We start from the raw sequence: 17,973 nt of genomic DNA on the forward strand, positions 1-17,973 counted from the left end.
CACAAGTTCGTAAACAGCAGTTTCGGTTAACAGTTTCCAAAGACCCCTTCCTCATGACCCTTACTCAACTCCTGCCCTAGTAGTTTCAAGACCCCCCAGGCCCTGTTTGCACAACCAGCTTCTCTACCTCTCCGGCTATAAAAAGCCCCTACCCTCCTCCCTCAGCGCGACTTCCTCGGCCCGCACCTTTGGACAGAGGAACCTTGCCCGCGAGTCCTAATAAAGGCTATTCTCACTGCCATTTGCCTTGTGTCTTCATTCCCGGTTTGGCTCCAGCCTCAGTTTACCTTTACACGTCATAGAGAGTTTAAGAGCTTCCCACTACTTAGAAGATTTTTCTGATGAGATCACTGGTGATAAAAATGTGAATTTTTTTTTTGATATTGTATAATGAAAGGTGTCAGCATTTGGAAGATCTGAATACTTCAGTGAAACACTATTTTCCAAATGATGAAGGCATGATGGTACAAAATAATGCATTGGCAAAAGATCCATTCAAAGTACAAGATGGTCAAATGAATTTTAATGTAACAGAATTAGGAAAAGTTCCTAAAAGCTCATGGATGTGGTTTCCGATTCCACAAGGCAACTAACCTTTTAGAAACTGCTTGTCATGTTTTGATGTGGAATTAAATAATAATGCCCATAATTATCTAAAAATCTATTAAAGTATTTCTCTTTTTCTACTACATATTTGTGATGTCATGTTTTCTTTAACACCAAAAGAGCAAAACCAAAACAGATCCCAACACACTGAGTGTGGATGCAGAAATGAAATTCCAGCTGTGGCCGGACACAGTGGCTCACACCTGTAATCCCAGCACTTTGGGAGGCTGAGGCGGGCGTATCACGAGGTCAGGAGCTCCAGACCATCCTGGCTAACACGGTGAAACCCCATCTCTACTAAAAATACAAAAAAATTAGCCAGGCCTGGTGGCGGGCACCTGTAGTCCCAGCTACTCAGGAGGCTGAGGCAGGAGAATAGCGTGAGCCCGGGAGGTGGAGCTTGCAGTGAGCATCGCGCCATCGCGACAGAGACTCCATTAAAAAAAAAAAAAAAGAAATTCCAGCTATCTCCTATTAGGCTACACATTAAGAAGATTTTCCAAAATGTAAAATAATGTACTTTTCTGATTAACTTTGGGAATATATTTTTTATAAAAATAAACACAAAATGGGTTTACTGATCAATATTCTTTAAAATTGTTTTAATCTCTAATATAGTAAATATCAAGAGATCTCACAGAGACAAAAGCTCTCAAAGTACTTTAGCAGTCCAGAGGGTACTATGACCAAAATGTTTGAGAACCGATGACCCAGGTAAATGCTGTGTAAATCCTCAAGTGATACACACCCTGACACACCCCATGGAGTCCTAAGTGTGTGCTGGTTGATTTCATGCATAGATGCATGTAAATCAGCAGGAGGGCTGGAAACTTGCTCACGTGACCCAGTTCAGACAATTTATCTCCTTCCTAAAGTTCACTATGATACCGGGCTTTTTCATGACTATCCACCGTGTGCTTAAAAAACACCCTGTATTAAGAACAACATAAATACTTGTTCTACAACCCAGGCAATATGGAAAGGGTGTCAAGAAGTAATAGGTTAATTCAGGAGGGGTTTTTGAAAACTCCTTAATGTAAAATACAAATGGCCTTAAAATGAATAGAGGTAGTGCTCCTAAGAGACCGACAGGTACTGTGTACCCATGTGGCCTCATGATCACTAGTTATTAAAGGGAAAAACTTGTTTTTTGGGGTGACTTAAGATATCTACTAAATACTCTGGGAGGATCATCATCAGTTTAAAGGAATGTTAAAAGGTGAGGAAACTAGTCGCTAAGAGAAATGGAAAGGCAAGCCACACACTGGGTAAAAACATCCATGACAATTGTATCTGACAAAGGACTTTTATGCGGCTTATAAAGGACTCCTACAAATGAATAATAAAAAGACAACCCAATTAAAAATAGGCAAAATAGGATATTTCACAAAATAAGATGTATAAATGGCCAGTAAGCATATGAAAGGTATGCTCAATCTCTTCAATCACCAGAGAAACGTAAATTAAAACCACAGGATACCACTACACATCTAGGAGAACAGCTGAAATTGAAGACTGACAATACCAAATATTGATGGCGATTCAGAGTAACTGGGCCTCCTGCTGGTTGCTGGTAGGGGTATAAAATGATACAACTGCTACTGAGAACTGCTTTTTTTTTTTTTTTTTTTTTTTGAGACAGAGTCTTGTTCTGTTGGCCAGGCTGGAGTGCAGTGGCACGATCCGATCTTGGTTCACTGCAACCTCTGCCTCCCAGGTTCAAGCGATTCTCCTGCCTCAGCCTCCCAAGTAGCTGGGACTACAGTCACGCACCACTATAACCAGCTAATTTTTGTATTGTAGAGACGGGGTTTCACCATGTTGATCAGGCTGGTCTGGAACCCTAGACCTCAAGTGATCCAACTGCCTTGGCTTCCCAAAGTGCTGGGATTACAGGCATGAGCCACCATGCCCAGTTGATAACTGTCAGTTTCTAATAAAATGAAACATGCACCTACTCTATGACCTAGTAGTGTTTGTACTCTGTGGTATGTACCGAAGAGAAATGAAAAAATATGTCCACAAAATAGGCTTGCAGATTCACAGGTTTATTAACAATAGTCCCAAACTGGAAACAATCCAGATACCAACAAGAGAACGAATAAACACATTTGTACAATATACTACTACTCATTAATAAATTACGACTCATTACTGATAGGTGCAACACGGATGAATTTCAAAACGTCATGTTGAGAGAAACAAGGCAGACACAAGAAAGTATGTATGACTCCGTATCTATGAAGTTCAAGGCTAGGTACCACTACCGTATGGTGATGGGAAATCAGCACAGTGGCTGCCTCGGGGGTAGTGACTGGAGAGAGGCATGAGTGAACTTTCTAGAGTAATGAAAATGTTTTACAATATCTTAATTTGGGTGATGGTAACATGAGTGTTTACATTTGTCAGGATTTATCAAACTGCCTAGTTGAGATCTGGGTAATTTTATTGAATATAGACTATAACAATGAAAAAAAAACCTGAGAAAGTTATTGATATTCTCGAGTGATGGGTGCATAGGTGGTGCCTTTTAAACTTGTAAACACATGCTACATATGTGATAGACTTTTATTTTTGGAGACAAGAGTTTCACTTTTGTTGCAACGGCGTGAGCTCACTGCAACCTCCGCCTCCAGGGTTCAAGCCATTCTCCTGTCTCAGCCTCCCAAGTAGCTGGGATTACAGGTGCCTGCCACCACCCTTGGCTAATTTTTGTATTTTTAGTAGAGACAGGGTTTCACCATATTGGTCAGGCTGGTATTGAACTTCTGACCTCAGGTGATCTGTCTGCCTCGGCCTCCCAAAGTGCTGGGATTACAGGCGTAAGCCACCTCACCTGGCCTGTAATATACTTTTCAAAAAAAAGGGAGAAAAAAACATGGCTACCTAAAAGCTTCGTATTTAGTACTAGTCAGATATGTGGATATGGAATCCAATTTTTAAGAAATGCAATTAAAAGCTCATCAACAGAATAAATCACCATACTTTATATATTTGTTCACTTCTCTGAGTAACTAACGGACCTAATAAAACTGAATCCCCATACAAGCAGATTGCATTCATCTTTAGGTTAAACATTTTAGGCTGGGCAGAGTGTCTCATGCCTGTAATCCCAGGACTTTGGAAGGCCAGGGTGGGAGGATCACTTGCGCCCAAGTTTGAAACCAGCCATGATTGTGCCACTGCACTCCACCCTAGATGACAGAGTAAGACCCTGTCTCAGAAAAAAAAAAAAAAAAAAAATTTATATATATATATTTTTTGGAGACGGAGTCTCACTCTGTCGTCCAGGCTGGAGTGCAGTGGCATGATCTCGGCTCACTGTAACCTCCACCTTCCAAGTTCAAGCAGTTCCCCTGCCTCACCTCCCAAGTAGCTAGGACTACAGGCAGGCACCATCACGCCTGCTAAGTTTTGTATTTTTAGTAGAGAAAGGGTTTCACCATGTTGACCTATTTTGTGAGGATGCCATCCATGTACAGAAAAACTATTATTTGCAATTATTATATAGGATTTAACCACTGGGAAAACCTAACCATTTTTTTTTAAGTTTTGCTATTTTTATGCTAATACTTAATTTGTTTAAAGTCATTTTGATTAATGGACTTGTTTAAATTTAATTTGCCTCAGTTTCTTCTATGAATTCTGCTTTTACTGACTGGAAATACTTTGGGTGACTATTTCTGTGGAGGCTTAAAAGAAAACTCCATTTTAGGTACAAAGAGGACTCCCAAGAAGCCACTTGAAGAATGATGAATTACAAGATATTTTAACCACTAAACTCACACAAGCTTTTCCATTACTATCTAACAATTTTGCCCTAAATATTTAAAAATAATTTTTACAAATGGTGAAAATGCTTCCTTTAAACTTAAAAAGAGGACTATTTCATTGAGTTTTACAGAGTCAATTTCCTCTATATAAAAATTTGGGTTTTTATGTTTTAAGGTATCAGAGACAATTTTTCTTTTTGGAAATGTACTTAGGTCTGCACTCAATTTCTAGAATAACTGTCTAATTGTTAAGTCCCATTCAAATGAGCTTCATGGGGTCTTTGACATGTTTCCAGTTAAGAAGTTTGTAGCATGTCTGATACAGGCAATCCTGTTTTACTGTGCTTTGCGCTTTGCTTTACTGTGCTTTGTATATATTGGCGCTTTTTACAAATCGAAGGTTTGTAGCAACCCTGCTTCAAGCGTCTATTGGTGCTCTTTTTCCAACAGTATGTGCTCACTTTGTTACCATTTTTTAGCAATATTTTTAAAATTATGTACATATTTTTAGACATAATGCTATTGCACGCTTAATAGACTATAGTATAAACAAAACTTTTATATACACTGGGAAACCAAAAAATTCCTCTCGACTCGCTTTGTTGTGGTATTTGCTTTACTGTGATGGTCTGGAACCTAAAGTATATCTGAGGTATGCCTGTACTTAAAAATTCACTTGTGAGACTTCTCATTATTAAATAGATTTGAACTTGAAAGGCTAATTCTTCAAAGGCTGTTTTTTTCCCAGGATGAATATTTCTGCAATTTTGCTAGCTGCCCAAGTAAAGTTAAGTAAAAAACAGTTAGCACACATTTCACTCTTATTTTTTCTATAAAAATATAACTCTTTATTAAATAACATGCACAAATATCAACTAGTCATTAAACAGATATTTAGAACAAATTGTAAAGAAATACAAATCCTTAGGTACAATTTAGTATCTTGTTCATGATATTTGAAGAGTTTAAAAAGAATCACTGATTAAACTCACCATCCTTTATTTTTCTTTCTGAATTCAAAACCTTTTCAGGCATATACTCCATTCCAAATTTTTTTCTAGCATTTCAGAGCTTCAGAATATCTTTAATACCAAAAGCCCTTAACTACTTATTTGATTATACATTTCCAATGAGAAGGCATTAACTTTTCTTTTAAGCTATCATTAGCTTTGAGTCTCTTTACAAAGGAAATTTGTAGAAGCATAATCATGGCAGAGAGGCTCCAGCTTTTTGAGGTACCATTGAAGAAAGTGAGAACTGTGGTTAAGACTAAAAAGCTGGGATGACTAAAATTCACCAGATTCCTTCTTGCTCGCTTTTATCTTCTAAAAGGTTGTTCTGTTTGGTCCAACAGTGCTATTTCCCAGCCCTCTGGTTGAACCATCAGAACAAAATGCCCTAATAAACTTACCCCTCTCTGATTTTCTATAACTTCAAAGTTCAATTATCTGGTTTTTGATTTTTATGATTTGCCACAGTATCCCATCAAATTTCCTTTTTAGGCAAAAGTATAAACAAACTTTGCAGTAAGTTTTCATATTAAAAAGTATTGCTTTTATAAATTAGCTTTTAATGTTCCCAGGCTTAATAAACTTAACTTCAACAGAACCAGTGCTTCGAAATCTACCCTGCCTTTCTGGCCCAATTTATGCAATAAAAAAGGCCAAAATCTCTCACCTAAATTTCTAAATAAAACTACATCCAACCTTTATAATAAAGTCCTTGCACTGTGTATTTTTTTTTTTACATGTGCTGCATTATTGCGCATGCCAAGTACAGTAAGAATTAAAATATAAATTGACGTAAAAATTCAAAAATTCCTAAGCTTAATATGTACCTTTGCACTCAAAAACATTTACATTCTCTCCCATTAGCTGGAATTTCCAACTTCCACTAGATCACTTCATTCCTCACATATTTGCTTCACTTTTCTCTACTGGAACAGAAAACATTCAGTATTATAATTCAAGAAAGTACTGTGGAAAATTTTGCAAATTTTACCTCATATACTTATGATATTGTACACTAACCTAATTTCCTTTCAAAAATGTCTAACAAGTTCAGCAGCAGATTTCAGACCTGAAATATTCCTGAATATTTAATTTACATCATGTTATAGGAGAAACTGGATTTTTTTCTAAGTATATTGCTAATTTATTATAAAACAGCATACCAAGTTTTATTTCAATTATAAAATTTTGCAAATTATGTTTTGCATCTTGATACAAGGAAAAAAATACAACATATTAACCTGTTTTTCATAAACATTTCAGAGACTGACTGGAATATTCCTATATTTCTTTTACTTATTTTGACTACCAAATATCTTCTTTTGATTTGCATACTTGGTTTTTATTTTAAAAGTGCAAAGGCTATTAAGCTTAAAACATTAAGCAATGTAAAAAAGTTTTACAATGATTTAACATGACCAATAAAATTTATTAAACATATTTACATATATTCACAGATTCTTTCATAGATGAATATTAAAATAGACATTTACAATTTCAGAATTTTCATTCAAAGGCATTTATTTTTTTCCTGGGGAAATAGGCTCTACTGTGAGATGAAAAAAGAGCTAAGTTTCTTTGTATGACTAAGTCTAAATAATATGTCCAACACAGTAAGTCACAGGTCTACTAGAGGAGACTAGTATGAAACGCCTTACACTATTGCAGGCATCAATTATGGAGAGTTAAATTATAGGAAGCATGCAATACAACTAAGCCACATCTTTGCAGTTATGGTGATGAAAACAAGCTAACTGAAACACATGCATGCCGTATTTAAAAGTTTTCTACCTGTACAAAATACTACTACACTCCATACAAACCACAACTTTGGTCCAATAAAACATGAGACAAAACAGTTTTACAGGTATTTCTTTGTACATGTTTTGACTACCAATCCCTTTGTATACAGTTTGACCATTAATTACAAGATTTACATCTGCACAATATGTATAAAATAAGTTATTAAAAAGGAAGACAATATTAAAACTTTCAAAAAGAAAACTGTACAATTAATTTACAGATAATAAACTGAAGAAATTTTGTGCCAAGTTTTTCTCCCACATTAGAAATTATTTGGTAGGAACTGATCCTTTTAGTTTACTGATATATTTTTAAATAAAACCTGAAAGAGATTTGAATACTAGTGGTTATTACTCAGAGTGCTAACAACTTCCAGCGCTGTTAGCAGATTCTCAACTTTTTAAATATCTACCAGTCTGCCAACATGCTCTAATGCAATAGTTACCTTTCCCAATATAAATAATAGTTTTCTATTAGAAACTGTGTTTGGATCTAAGATCCAAAATAATTCTCATTTTTTATAAAATGACAGTGTTTACTACATAACCAACTATAATCGAACTTTACTAACAATTGTAAAGGCATGAGTATTTTTGTCAAAAGGCAGTATTCCACAGTATAATGCCTGAGCATCACCAGTTTAGGACAAGACCATCAGGAAGTACTGACTGCTATATAGGAGTCAATTCAAAGTCGTCGTTAACATCAACAAGGGGAACATAAAACTCCTGGATTTCATAAATGCTGATAGATTTATAGGTGGCAGGATCAAGTTCCTGGAGTTTGAGCTGCCATTCTAATCTCTGGACAGCATTTAAAGCCGCAGCTTCATGTTGTTGCCTCATTAAAAGACAGGTCTATTTAAAAGAAGAGAAGAGTTACTTGATTATTCTGTTAACTTTGTTTAAAAATTAATCTCATCCAGTTTCTTTAGGGACTAAGATGGACACATCAGGAGCATAAAAAGCATTTGAATTACAAGTCCATTTCTTTCTTTTTTTTTTTTGAGACGGAGTCTCGCTGTCTCCCAGGCTGGAGTGCAGTGGTGAGCTCTTGGGCTCACTGCAACCTCCGTCTCCTGGGTTCCAGCGATTCTCCTGCTTCAGCCTCTCAAGTAGGTGAGACTATAGGCATGTGCCACTATTCCCAGCTCACTTTTGTTTTTGTTAAAGATGGGGTTTCACCACGTTGGCCGGGCTGGTTTTGAACTCCTGACCTCAGGTGATCTGCCCACGTGGGCCTTCCAAAGTGCTGGGATTACAAGTGCGAACCGCCACACCCGGGCTACAAGTCCATTTCTGTTTCATCCTGTTTGTACACACATACCAACTATTTGTGGGTCTGCAACTTCATTTTCATCTTATACAGCAGGGGTCCCCAACCCCCGGGCCATGAACTGGTACCAATCCATGGCCTGTTAGGAACTGGGCCACACCGCAGGTGAGTGGCAGCGAGCAAGCATTACCACCTGAGCTCAGCCTCCTGTTAGATCAGCAGCGGCATCAGATTCTCATAGGAGCTCAAACCCTACTGATAACTGCACATGCGAGGGTTCTAGGTTGCATGCTCCTTATGAGAATCTAATGCCTGATGATCTGAGGTGCAAGTTGCATCCCCAAACAATCCTCCCAGCCCAACCCATGGAAAAATTGTCTTCCACCAAACTGGTCCCTGTTGCTAAAAAGGTTGGGACTGCTGTTACAGATTTTAATTTGAAAATATTATTTCAAATTATGAGATTTCAAGTTATCAAAAGAAACATGAAAATCTAGGGGGAAAAGACTTCTGAAATGATTCAAAATCTCAAAATCATTTATAGATTTGAAAATTATATTCCTTTTCTTACCATTCTCCCATTCTTTTATATGTTCAAACTACAACTAGCCAGGTACACTGGATAATAAGCATAAAGATCCACACTAGAAACTGAATCTTCTGTGGTAATTTCCTCTTTCATACTACAGCTAGTCCTTAAAATGGACTTGTGGTCTTTATCTTTCCAATTGTGACCCAGTGTGAGGATTCATGACTAACCTAACCAGTATTTCCTCTCCTAATTATTTCTCCCTAATACAGCTGTAGAGCTTTTTTTTTTTTTTTAAGAAGGGGGAAACATTCATTCAAACTGACTTCTAAACATACATACCTTTAATTTGTCAAATTTATCATCCACATCTTGTAACCAAGACATGAATTGTCTTGCATTAAAGCGATCCCTCACAGAAGTTTTACTGTCATCAGACTAAAAGAGAAAAGTTGAATATTATAAAATACAATAAACCACTTTAAAATCTATATGCCATTATAGTGTTTTTATGGGATATGCCCCTTTCTTAGTAATGATGAAAATATATTTTGAAAAATATATAAATTGAATACTGTTGAAGTTTGGTAAAGCTTTTATTTCCACATTGTGTAGACAGACTGGTTATTAGAATTCTTGGGATGGTAGGTTTAATTAACTACAATAGATTCCTATTGCTCTAAGTCAAAGCTGTTTCACAAAAAGGCATGTTACATTAAGTACTGTGCCTGTGACATTATTACTGTATAATCAATTACAGATTTAATTTTAATGTTACAGTTTACTATCTGTAGGGACAAAAAGCATTCAGTTGGGAGAGAGCTGCCTTTGGGGCCAAAATTTCTTCCAGGACCAGTATCTGGGGTGCTTATGAAGAAATTCTTTATCAACACTGAAGAATACCAGTTTTGGAGTTAACACACTATATTCAAGTTTCAGCTCTGTATCTTATTATGTCATCTTGAATTACACAGTTTGATTCTTCTACTCTGTGAAATGCAGTAACGGTGCCTCTCTTCCGCTTGTTTTGAGAATGAGAAGTGTCTATAAAGCCTTCATCATAATGCTTAGGTACACAGGAAGCACTCAATGCGGCACTCACTCCCTCTATGACTACCACCACCAGTGCTGTCAGTCACTTCCAGGCAACAGGTAGCCCCACACTCACAATTTTTTTTTTTTTTTTTTTTTGAGACAGAGTCTTGCTCTGTACCCAGGCTGGAGTACAATGGCGTGATCCTGACTCCACCTCCCAGGTTCAGGTGATTCTCCTGCTTCAGCCTCCCAGGTAGCTGGGATTCCAGGCATCTGCCACCACACCTGGCTAATTTTTGTATTTTTAGTAGAGACGTGGTTTCGCCGTATTGGCCAGGCTGGTCTCGAACTCCTGACCTTCTGATCTGCCCACCTCGGCCTCCCAAAGTGCTGGGATTACAGGTGTAAGCCACCGTGCCTGGCCACTACTCACATTTTTAGTCGTTATAATTTCTTCCTTGGTCTCCAAGTTAGATGTTTTATTTAAAATGTATATTGTTGGCTCTTTTAAATATTACAAGTTTATTTATTTTTCTTTACCACATTTCAGGTGCTCAAACAAGTTTATTTTGAAAAGGAAGAAATGATAAGAGAGTAGACTAATGAATGATCCAAGCCCCTACCCAAAGAAAAGTAGACTTTTTTCCCTTTAGTTCCTTCCAAGGCTATTCCCATAGGAAATACGCATGCTACCTGAGACCTTCTACTCTAAAGCCAGCTGTAAAAGGGTAGATAACAGTTCCATATTTAAGTAAGTCACCAAAAATGCAGAAATGTTTTTAGCCTAAGTTTCTCTCTGTCAAGAGAATACACCTCACATTTTGGTATCTCATCAAGCTAAATTTCTTACCCCATGTCAGACAGGTAATGCGTGCACGATGCAACAAGGTTTGAGAGAGGCCTGTCTCACACAGTGTGAAAACCCAATCATCAGGCTTATGATCCACAAAAGGATCTCGGCAAGCTTAATTTAATCTAAAGTCAGGTGGTCTGGATCACTAAGAAAATCTGGGGCAGAGTAAAACGAATTACTCAAATTCTCAAAATCCCTTTATAGCTGAAAATTTATACTGTTCTAGGAAAACGCATTTTTAAAAAATTTCTCTTTTTAATCTATATGATACTGGGCATTCCTCAACTCTGCTGTATTTGATTACCAATATGTTTTCATCTATTTTAAATCTTATCAGAAATTCCTTAATGTTTTTGTCTAACAGTTAGTTTCCCACCTCAATTTCCAGGTCTGCTATGAATTTGTTTTTATTTTTAACGAATTTAATTAATTACTTTATTTTTAAGAAACAGGGTGCCGCTCTGTCACCCAGGCTGGAATGCAGCGGCGCAATCACACCTCACTGCAGGCTCGAACTCCTTGGCTTAATCCATCCTCCTATCTTAGCCACTGGGGGTAGCTGGGGCTACAGGCATGTGCCACCGTGCCAGGCTTTTAAATTTTTGCGTCTTTTGTCATTTCAATGAGTTTTGGGAGAAAGAAGAAATCAAGAGGTATGTATGTTTACTCAACCATTCTGAGCTAGAAATCTTCAAGAGACTTTTCATTGTAGCTTGATTACAAAGCTCAATTTATATTGCTCTAAAATTCATTTCATTACTCTATGCCTGCTCAAAACTTGAAAAGACCTCAAGATACCACTGTTTAGTCCAGCCTGTAAGAACATGGTTAAACTGTTAATTGCAGTTATTAAAAACCATCCATTCTTCCCTTTAAACATCTTTAAATATGAAAGTTATAGAAAGTCCCTCAGTGGCCTCTCCAGTGCCTATTTCTTTAACACACAGTTCTTTCTGAAGAGATTCAATTATTCATGTTAATAGCGTCCTCAGATATCTCTGAACACTTTCATTTGAAATAAAAGTTGATGCCTTAAAGTTTTTTTTCTTTTTCTTTTTCCTTTTTTTTTTTTTTGAGACAGGGTCTTACTCTGTTGCCCAGGCTCGACTGCAGTGGTGCAATCTAGCTCACTGCAGCCTTGACCTCCCAGGCTCAACAGATCCTCCTACCTCAGCCTCCTTGGTAGCTGGGACTACAGGTGTGCCCCACCACACCCGGTTAATTTTTGTATCTTTTTGTACAGATGGGGTTTCACCATGTTTCCCAGGCTGGTCTTGAACTCCTGAGCTCAAGTGATTGCCCACTTTGGCCTCCCAAAGTGCTGGGATTACAGGCACGAGACACCACGCCCATCCGGTGCCTTAAGTTTGAAATCTACCTATCTAGTTCAATCTTGATTTTTTTATAGATGAGAAAAATAAAGCTCAGAAGAGTCTAAAAATATTTTTCTGTGATATACCATATTATCCTTTGTATTACTAGCTTATTTCCTTAACACAGCATTTCCTAGTCTGTTTTCAGGTGATAATCCTTCACTGTTTATTATAAAAATTTTAATCATTAAATTCTTTCTTTTCTGGTTTATGAGCCATAAAAAAATTCTGAAAACTAATATGACTGGTTCTGAGTTCATGTAATTTATATGTAGCAGTAAACTTTATTGAAGGTATTTCTCCAGTCTTCCACCATTCATGTATTCCACCAACATTCAAAGTTAAATCAGAAGATTCGCTGTTTTTAGGACTGTCACAACCTAGAGGTACCATCTAGCTGCACTATTTTTCAGTGTACAATAGCTTTCTAGCTGCCTGAAGGTCAGAACTAAAGGTATAAACACTCACTTTAGAAACAAATTACGTGTACCTATAAGGGCACTATCCTAAACGTAGTACAGGTGTTTTGTGATCATCTGCTTTTATAATAGAAACCTAATGTTTACAGTGCTTTAGAAAATGGAGGACCAGTTGATCTGGAAGTACTCTGGCTTGAAAGAGTTTTTCTTCTTTGACCTTAATGATTGTTGAATTCAAGTTCTTTCCATGGAAATAGATTCTAAAAACAGCCAAGCTGCATTTTTTTCAGAGCATTCCTTCTAAATGTATCAACAAACATTTTACCTGAGAGTCCAATGGTACATTGTATACTTCGGCATCCAGCAAAACAGTACAAGCACTAAATGGCAGTGTTTGATTTGCCAATGTTCTTGCAGCTCTGTAATGAACTCGCAAAACTTCTTGTTCGTTGGATACAATGAGTTTTTCCTAGTTGAATAGAGAATTAAAAAAAATAAATTCTTCAACAGTTTTTTTTTTTAAAGAACAATCTTACTCTCTCGCCTAGGCTGGAGTGCAGTGGTGTGATCACAGTTCACTGCAGCCTTGACCTCCTGGGCTCAAGTGATCCTCCCACCTCAGCCTCCCTAGTAGCTGGGACTACAGGGGTGTGTCATCAAGCCCAGCTAATTAAAAATATGTATATATTTTTAGAGATGATGTCTCACTATGTGGCCCAGACTAGTTTCAAAATGCTGGGCTCAAGTGATCCTCCCACCTCAGCCTCTTAAAGTGCTGAGATTACAGGTGTGAGCCACTGTGCCTGGCCTCTTCTCACTCTGTCACCTAGGCTGGTGTGCAGGCATGATCATAGCTCATTGTAATCTCGAAATCCTGGGCTCAAGCAATCTTGCCACCTCAGCATTCTGAGTAGCTAGTACTATAGGTGTGGACCACCACACTTGGCTAATTATTATTTTAAATTTTTTTGTAGAAATGGGGGTCTCACTATGTTGCCCAGGCTGGTCACCATCTCCCGGGCTCAAGTGATTCTCCTCTCTCAGCCTCCCAAAGTGCTGGGATTACAGGTGTGACCCACATACCTGGCCCGCATATTTTAAGTGATTTTATCTTATTTCAAAAACAATTTGTTAGGCCAGGCATAGTGGCAAGACCACATCTCTACAAACACACACACACACACACACACACACAAGCTAAAGAACCCAAATTTCAGAGTAGTCTTTTCTTCACAGTAGGCTTAAGAAATTTGAGAACTCCCAGTGTTTCAAAAGTAGAAATATATTCTCTCTCTCCAAAACTAGCAGTTTCTCTATTTTAAAATTATTTTTCAAAGTATGGTGGTATAAAATAGTGGCTTTTAGTGTATTGACCAAGATGTTCCACCATCACCAGAACATTTCCATCACTCCAAAAAGAAACCGGCTACCCATCAGCAGTCACTCCTCATTCCCCGCACCCCTTCCTCTATGCTCCTAGTAACCACCAACCTAACTTTGGTCTCTATGAATTACCTATCTTGAACATTTAATATACATGGAATCATACAATATGCAATATGTGGTCTTTTATGATTGACTTCTTTCATTTGGCATAATGACTTCAAGGTTCATCCATGTTGTAGCATGCATCAATACTTTATCCCATTTTATGGCTGAAAAATATATTCTACTGCATGGATATACCACATTTTATTTATTCATCAGTTGACAGACATTTGGGCTTGAAGGGTGGCAGGAAATGCTACCCCAAAATATGCCTCTTTGGCATAAGGATTATTTTGAGCTAAAGGCAATTTGAACTCAGCAGGCTCAAGAGTGCCCTGACCTCCCCTTTCTACCTGAAAGCCAGAAAGAAAACTCCCATGGGAAAGATGGTCTCCTGAAACCAGGAGGAAAGAAACATTCTTATGACTAGTGACAGGGAGTCAAGGCCAAGAGAATTCTGTACAAACAGACCTTGTTAAAATAACTTTCATCTTCCTTTAGCCTTCCAGTGGATTTTAGTTACTTCTCCACAGCCGCCTTTCTTTCTTCAACCTAGCATAAAATCACTCAGGTTTTGCCAGTTCTTTGGCTCCCATGTGACATAAATCTTATATGAAATAAATCTGCACATTTTTCTCCTGTTAATCTATGTCAGATGAAGTAAGATAAAAATCACTTAAAACATGCTGGCCAGGCACGGTGGCTTCCGCCTGTAATCTCAATGCTTTGGGAGGCTGAGGTGACCTTAAGGCCCAGCTGGAGATCTTAAGATGGTGGAGGTTAACTTTTGCCTCCCCTACAGGCTGTTTACACTTTGAGGCTAATATAAAAAATGCTGCTATAAACGTTCACACTCAAGTTTTTGTCTGGATGCGTGTTTTCATTTCTCTTGGATAAATAAGTAGGAGTGCAACTGCTGGGTCATCTGGTGACTCTGTTCAACTTGTTGAGGAACCATCGAACTGTGCCACAGTAGCTGTGTCATCTCACATTCCTATCAGCAATGGGAGGGTTCTAATTTCTTCACATCCTCGCCAGCACTTGTTACATCTGTCTTTTCGATTACAGCCATTCTACTGGGTGTGAAGTGGTATGCCTTTGTGTTGGCAGCTTTTTTATACTGAATATTTTTATAGAAATAAACATACTGTATGATGACGTCAACTACTTGTAAACCTGCCACACACAATAAAATCCTGCCTGGATGTATTCAGTGGGGCCCAAAACTAATTATGTAATACGCAGAGTCACTCTACCACAAGGTTCATGAAACGATCCCGGCAATCTTCTGCATTTAGCAAACTGAGAATTCCTGGGGTCCAGCTACAGATCCCAACCCATTCTAATCTTGGCTACAGATTGTGCCATCTGGTCCTAACTACATTCTTTGGCCTAAATATCAATGGGGATAACCCTGGGACCTGTGGCTAGCTAGAACTTCATGGAGAGGTAAAGTGACTCCAGGAACTCGCCAGTTTCATAACAGATATCATTTTATTGGCCCTGTCTGGAAGGCTGGGCTGGGAGAATACAAAGAATATACCTAGTCTTCTCCTCCCCACCATGTTTCCCATTCTCTCCTCAACTCCAAGGAATTTTGGTCTTCTCCTGATGGAGAAAACAGGCCACAATATATCCAAATATGTATTATTACAGAGTTTTAATGTTTTCATAAATTCACGAAAAAAAGAAGCATGGCCCTAATTAACTTAATTCTTGTATGACAAACGATATTCAAAGAGGTAGGCCTAACACTTTTGATTTATTAAGTACAATTTAAAGTGCAACTTGAAGTAATACATATCCAAAACCTTGACGCAAAAGAAAAAATAGCTAGATGTGTCTTCCTAAAAAGTTGGCTGTAGTACTGTAGAGATTAAGAGCAATAACCAAAAATCCCTCAAAAGCAAACACCATGTGAGAAATACATTTTCTTTTTTTTGAGACGGAGTCCCACTCTGTCGTCCAGGCTGGAATGCAATGGCGCGATCTCGGCTCACTGCAACCTCTGCCTCCCAGGTTCAAGTGATTCTCCTGCCTCAGTCTCCAGAGTAGCTGGGACTACAGGTGCCCGCCACACACACCAGGCTAATTTTTTGTAGTTTTAGTAGAGACGGGGTTTCACTGTGTTAGCCAGGATGATCCCAAAGTGCTGGGATTACAGGCGTGAGCCACCACGCCTGGCAAAAAAGTTTTTTTAAAAATTAGCTGGGTGTGGTGGTGCATGCTTGTAGTCCCAGCTATTTGGGAGGCTGAGGCAAAAGGATGGTTTGAGCCTGGAAGGTTGAGGCTGCAGTGAGCCATGATGATCACACCACTGCCAACCTGGGTGACAGTGAGACTGTCTCAAAAAACAGAACAAAACAAAATCCCTGCAGTTATGAGATTTGCTGCTACATGACACCTAACTGCAGTTCTGTGTACAGATACTTGTATGACATAGCTGGCCAGGATCAAGCAATTTGGTAGCTAGTAGTTACTGAGCCACCAGATGGTGAAGTGGTTTGTTCTCACGTTGGTGAGACATTTAAAGTTGCCCTCGAGTATTCTGCAATTCTAAATTGTTTACTGGTCAAATATATGGAAGATGTATCATTCTGTTATGTGTTAAAGTTCTACAAATTGCACAATTCAAATAAGAATTCTTAACTGTAAGGTGGCAAGACTTTCTGTAACCTGGACAGGTACACAGATGAATCTACACCAGGTGACTTCAAACGTCTGATAGTTGAAATAGCTATTGATGTGTGTTATATTATTTAACTTCTTATTGCTGACAAATTGCTCATTGTCAATGGGTCATGCAGTGTTGTAAATTCTGTATTGTGCTTCTTTTATTTGTTGCTTCTCTTTGTAATCCTATGAATTTTTTTTTATTTAAAAACATTCTGAGAAGAGGTTCCAAATTTCCCAGACTGTTACAGAAGTCCACAGTAGGAAAAAAGTTAAGAACCTGTGCCAAGAAAATTGGTCATGTATGAATCAAAGAAATTATACACAAATTTTGTTTGCATATGAGTATGTATACATTTTTGTGAAGCAGGATCATAGTTTACATCACATTTTCAGAGGTCCTCAACCCTCCCCCAAAATTAAGAACATACTATATTTTGTAAATCCAAGTGAAATGACTTATAATTTCTATAAATACTCTGATAAAGGTTTTTCTTCCTGTAATTTCAAGCCAAGACTAACCACCGGAAGGCCGATACTAAGGCAGACCTACGTGGACAAATAAGCATAGCCTTTATAAGTATTTTGCCCTCTTGCCCTGAAATAGCTGGAACCAAGCAACGATTCCAAAACTTGGAAATTCAAATACTCCACTAGGAATCTACTGTTATAATTCTACAAATTCAACAAATAACAAGATGACAGAGACTTACATATTAAAAATATATTCAACATAAATTATAATATGGGAGCAGCAATCCTAAAATAGGCTTAAAATTTTTCCATCTAATTAAACACAAGATAAAACCAAATCATTTCTCAAAATGGTTCTAAATTTTAAAAATCCACTAATAAAAAATTATTGGCCATTTTAATGTATTGGTAAAAACCAGTTATTTTTAGCGTAAGTACAAATTTAAACACTTCTTACCCTTTCAATACTGTGTTGCAAACGTAGTTTCATCCTTACAACTTCCTGTTGCCGAAAAAGCTCTTTAAGTGGATCTGACAGTGAAGGTGGTGGTGTAATCTAATTAAAAAGACATATATAGTTTAAAATATTAGGTTTTATTTATAATAATGGGCTATTCTTTTAAAATTAAACCCTTTTAGTGCATAAAAAAATCAAATTCCAA

The 17,973-nt window shown here is 37.7% G+C and overlaps 1 protein-coding gene and 1 non-coding gene across 16 annotated transcripts in view; both read right to left on the reverse strand.

The window, feature by feature from the left end:
- Positions 1-4,973: 4,973 nt before the first annotated feature.
- The window catches only part of ANKRD12 (ankyrin repeat domain 12), a 134,220-nt gene continuing 121,220 nt past the window's right edge, over positions 4,974-17,973 (reverse strand). For 10 of the 15 annotated variants that reach the window (XM_003914167.5, XM_017951534.2, XM_009192392.4 and 7 more), the window contains 4 exons: positions 17,769-17,867; positions 13,002-13,145; positions 9,339-9,434; positions 5,204-8,049 (listed from right to left, as the gene is read on the reverse strand). In XM_003914167.5, coding sequence (XP_003914216.4) covers positions 7,864-8,049; positions 9,339-9,434; positions 13,002-13,145; positions 17,769-17,867 — 525 coding nt within the window. In that variant the 3' untranslated portion in view covers positions 5,204-7,863. Of the gene's footprint in view, positions 5,154-5,203; positions 8,050-9,338; positions 9,435-13,001; positions 13,146-17,768; positions 17,868-17,973 lie in introns of those variants that run through there. The other 5 variants (XR_002518601.2, XR_002518602.2, XM_021929948.2 and 2 more) reach the window with 5 other exon arrangements.
- Positions 10,886-10,986, reverse strand: LOC116271544. Its single transcript, XR_004180171.1, has one exon. It is a non-coding gene; the product is annotated as a small nucleolar RNA U13 (small nucleolar RNA).

Source organism: Papio anubis, chromosome 19, assembly GCF_008728515.1.
Source record: "Papio anubis isolate 15944 chromosome 19, Panubis1.0, whole genome shotgun sequence".
Classification (NCBI taxonomy): domain Eukaryota; kingdom Metazoa; phylum Chordata; class Mammalia; order Primates; family Cercopithecidae; genus Papio; species Papio anubis.